Below are 5,000 nucleotides of genomic sequence, written 5' to 3'. Positions count from 1 at the left end.
CTTACTCCATCTATTCCTAATTATATATTTCTTTACTTTTTACATAATCATTCAATGCTAACAGTTCTGTTTTTGTGAATTTTTTATTTCCTTCACTTAATTACTATTTTACGTAATAATTAATTTGAGTAAATTATTCGTTGCGGGAAAATATTGCTTTGTGTAGTTTTGTCTTTATTTAAAAAGAAGAAAACCTGTGCAGTTTTGTCTTTACTTAAAAAGAAGAAAACATGTGCAGTTTTGTCTTTATTTAAAAAGAGGAAAACAATAAAGATTACTATTATCATGTAAAACATATTAAAAAATACTCGTCGAGAAATCCTACGAGATTTTAGAATCGTAATAAATCTACGGGATTTGAGCCGATGGTTTCACTTTCTGTAAGTGATCTCATCACAGAGACATACACATATGTAATTAAAAGACATAAGCATAATAGTTACACAAATAGGTAAACAAACGATTAAAAAGATAAGTAATTGAATAAACAAATCAATCATCGACATCGAACCAGAATCTCGGTCCGAAGTAAACATTTCCTTAATTAAAACCTCAAATTAATCAATCAATCAATCATTAATTGAATTCTGGTCAGTTGCCTTTTGAAGTATTCTGTGGACAAACAGACTGCAATTAAAAAAGAAATTGAGATTTGAAGAGATAAATATAAATATATAAATCTATAAATATATAAATATATAAATATATAAATATGAATATTTACATTTTTATTAATACTGTTGTTCAATTCTGGCAAAGACAAGGTGCAATAGCCCCGCTCCCCACCTTATGTCTGTCTAGTGGGCCCACTAGCTTATGCCAGCTAAAATATAAGACAACTAGATGGTCACTCAATAAAGCGCAGACCTCCGCCTCGGCAGCTTATTTCTCTACATTTTGCTCAACCACAACACGTATTAATTGGCGTGGATTTTCATACACTCAAATATGAACCAACATTGAAGTCTCTGTGGCAACGATGTCCAAACTTATGGCTGATTACGTGAATTGGACATTTTGCTATGTACCGTGACCTTGGCCTTTGATATACAGTAAATATATTTCGAATATATACACAATATACCTAAGTTAGTTTTGCCATTTTAGGAATGTGTCATTTATCTACGACCTAATAAAGTGATAATTGGTAAGCCTAAAATATTATTTAAAGAGTAAAATATTCTCTCTCTCTCTAGCTTGTTATGTATTTTACTTAAACTTATAATGTACGACTTTTTTCAAATAAATTTTTTTTCCCGCTAACTTCCATTTCTCAAATTGGATTCCATGCTGTTCATCATCATCACCATCATCTCCTCCTACGCCTATTGACGTAAAGGGCCTCTGTTAGATTTCGCCAGTCGTCTATATCTTGAGGTTTTAATTCAATATTCATTCATCATCTACTTCGTACTTCATAATCCTCAGCCATGTAGGCATGGGTTTTCCAACTCTTCTAGTGCCTTGTGGAGCCCAGCTGAACGTTTGGTGAGCTTATGTCTCTTGAGGAGTGCAAAGATGTATATCAATACAACGCATGCGTCAATATATCCCATGAATGAGCAGACAAGGATAAAATGATATCGTAGAATGACGAGAGTGCCACAGAGTTCCACAGAATGTCACAGAGTTCTACAGAGTGTCACAGAATGCCACAGAGTACCACAGAATGTCACAGAGTTCCACAAAGTGCCAATAGAGTTCCACAGAGTGTCACATGGTTCCACAGAGTTCCACACTATCACAGAGTGTCACAGAGTTCCACAGTATCACAGAGTATCACAGAGTTCCACAGATGACACAGAATGTCACAGAGTTCCACAAAGTGCCAATAGAGTTCCACAGAGTGTTACAGGGTTCCACAGAGTTCCACAGTATCACAGAGTTACGCAGTATCACAGAGTTCCACAGAGTGTCACAGAGTTCCGCAGAATGCCACAGAGTTCCACAGAGTGTCACAGGATTCCACAGAGTGTCACAGAGTTCCACAATATCACAGAGTTCCACAATATCACAGAGTTCCACAGATGTCACAGGGTCACATAGTTCCACAGAGTGTCACAAAGTGCCACATAGTGTCACAGAGTTCCACAGAGTTTCACAGAGTGTCACAGAGCTCCACAGAGTGTCAAATAAAGTCACAGAGTTCCACAGATGTCACAGAGTTCCACAGAGTGTTACAGAGTGTCACAGAGCTCCACATAGTGTCACAGAATTCCACAAAGTACCACAGAGCTCCACAAAGTGCCACAGAGTCACATGGTGCACCATAATGCCACAGTGTCCCAGAATGCCACAGAGTGTCACAGAGCTCCACATAGTGTCACATAGTTTCACAGTGTCACATAGTTCCACAGAACGCCACAGAGTGTCACAGAATGCCGCAGAGTGTCACAGAGTTCTACAAAGTACCACGCCGTCTAAGAGCGACCCAACGCCAAGAGAGTTTGCTCAGTGTCCCAGGCACTGGCTGAGAGCAGGTGGGCTCGGCCAGAGATTTCTGGGTAGTAGGTCGCGAGATCTAAACACGCGTGCTAGACTCTCTCTCTCTCTCTCTCTTTCCCAATCTCTCTCCCTCTCTCACTTCCTCTCCCGCTGGGAAACCTCGGGCCATAGAGTGCCAAGGAGGTAAACAATGCCATACATTTTGACCATGTATGGCGGTCATAGGTCATAGGAAAGGAGTTCCATGAGAAATTATGCTGTTTTAGACTCGTGAAGAACCAATTACAAGTTGGAGAAAAAAAAACTATTCTGATTTAGACATAAATGAAAATAAAAGACCAGAAAAAAATAAGTGCAAAGATAACATTTTTCCAGCAAGTTCTTGACCTTTTTTACCTATCAACAATAGTTTTTTGTTTGTTTGTTGATAAACATTAACCGGGTACTGTTCCTGCTTTCGTTTGCAACAGGTTCTCTCTGCGCTGAAGTGGCATCCCGGAAGACTTGGAGTTCATGAATGAGACTGAAGTCCAGAGAGACGATGTAAGGTAAGTCACAGAATATTTTTTTTTCTTATCTTTTATTAGGAAATACACATTTGCAATTACAATCTATAATATATGTACATATATATATATATATATATATATATATATATATATATATATATATATATATATATATACTATATATATGTATATACATATATATATAGTATATGCACACACACACACACACACACACACACACACATATATATATATATATATATATATATATATATATATATATATATATATATATATATATATATATATATATATACAGTATATACTATATATATGTATATATACATATATATATATAATATATATACATATATATGTATGTATATATATATATATATATATATATATATATATATGTATGTATATGTATATATATACATCATAGTATATTTGCATGAATATATTTTTATTCAACATAGGTATACTGTATTGGTTTAAAATATATCATTCTTCAATTTTTTTTCAGCTTTTGGAAAACATGAATGATTTTAAAATCATTATAAAAAAAAATTTGTCTTTAAGGTTTATATTTTTTATAAGCGTGGTTTCAGTCTATGTCTGCTTGTCGGTTGCAAAATCTTAGTTTGAAAAATGGTTGTTTTTAAACGTTTTATGTTTTTAATTGGCTTGCGTCTCTCTCTCTCTCTCTCTCTCTCTCTCTCTCTCTCTCTCTCTCTCTCTCTCTCTCTCTCTCTCTCATCCTGAAAGAAGATTGAAAAACGAATGGTTTTTAAATCGGAGCTGGAAAAAAATATTTTAAAAGTTCGCTGTCTATTTTAATTGGTGTGTCAGTCTCTCTCTCTCTCTCTCTCTCTCTCTCTCTCTCTCTCTCTCTCTCTCTCTCTCTCTCTCTTAGCTTTTCGTATCATAAGATACATTTAATCATCATTTCTTATGATAAAATAAGGAGCCGATAAAACTGTGTGGTAGATAAGATAGAAGAGAATACAAAAGGATATGGGGAATATCTTACCATATTAAAATAAAATTTCAGGTAAAATTTCTTTGATATACGCGTGATCTATCATCTTTAATCAGCAACTAAGTTCATTTGGAAAATCGATTTGATAAAACATGTTCAATACGTTTGATTTAGACGGAGACCTCATCTCTCCTAATTTATTCACAACATGCGTAGTTTTTAAGAATTTGGATTGGGAAAAATGTGTGAATTAATATTAATGGGCAAATCTCTTAACAACTTAAGATTTGCAGATGACATAGTTGTGTTTAGTGAATCATAGGAGGAATTACAAAAGATGATGAAAGAATAGAGAAAGCAGAAATGAAGGACTGAAAATGTATATGAGTAAAGCTAAGATTATGTTCAATGAAAATGCAAAGACAACAAATAATTGTTGTGGACAAACCTCTGGAAATTATTAATGAGATCGAAATTAAACGAACAGTAAGCATTGTGAAATTATGATATGTAAAATGTCACTTCCTCTAAAAAGAAAGCTGCTTAATCAGATGGTCCTACCAGTATCAACTTATGCATAAGAAACTTGGAGCCTTACTAAAGCCTTAGAACATGGGATGGAGAGCTGTTGGTAAACAAAATTAAATTATGATAAGTAAAATGTCACTTTCTCTAAAGAGAAAAGTATTTAATCAGATGGTCATTCCAGTATCAACTTATGCATCAGAAACTTGAAACCTTACTAAATCCTTAAAACAGGGGATGGAGAGCTGTTGGTAAACAAATTGAAAATATGAAAGTAAAATGTCACTGTCTCTAAAAAGAAAAGTATTTAATCAGGTGGTCCTGCTATGGAAAGTATATTGATAGGAATAACACTAAGAGGCAGAAAATAGCCACATGGATACGAAAGCAAACTGAGGTAGAGAAATGGACATGGGCAGGACATATATTGAGAATGACATATAATAGATGGACATTAAGAATAACAGAATGGCTCCCTAAAGATCGCAAACGAAGCAGGGGATAAAGAAAAGACGACGGATTGACGAGATAAGAAAAAC

The 5,000-nt window shown here is 34.6% G+C and overlaps 2 protein-coding genes across 2 annotated transcripts in view; both read left to right on the top strand.

Annotated features, from left to right (window-relative positions):
• The first annotated feature begins 1,717 nt into the window (after nt 1-1,717).
• Nucleotides 1,718-5,000, top strand: part of LOC137655490 (uncharacterized) — a 33,303-nt gene continuing 30,020 nt past the window's right edge. Inside the window, exon 1 of the mRNA XM_068389389.1 lies at nt 1,718-2,480. Within this exon, the coding sequence (XP_068245490.1) occupies nt 1,718-2,480 (763 nt within the window). The remainder of the gene's footprint in view (nt 2,481-5,000) is intronic.
• LOC137655789 (growth hormone secretagogue receptor type 1-like) overlaps nt 2,867-5,000 on the top strand; it is a 284,499-nt gene continuing 282,365 nt past the window's right edge. Inside the window, exon 1 of the mRNA XM_068389931.1 lies at nt 2,867-2,993. The gene's annotated coding sequence lies outside the window, so the exon portion shown is untranslated. The remainder of the gene's footprint in view (nt 2,994-5,000) is intronic.

Source organism: Palaemon carinicauda, chromosome 16 (genome assembly GCF_036898095.1).
Source record: "Palaemon carinicauda isolate YSFRI2023 chromosome 16, ASM3689809v2, whole genome shotgun sequence".
NCBI lineage: Eukaryota > Metazoa > Arthropoda > Malacostraca > Decapoda > Palaemonidae > Palaemon > Palaemon carinicauda.
The sequence above is the reverse complement of the archived record's forward strand: the minus strand, read 5'-3'. Positions and strand labels throughout refer to the sequence as shown.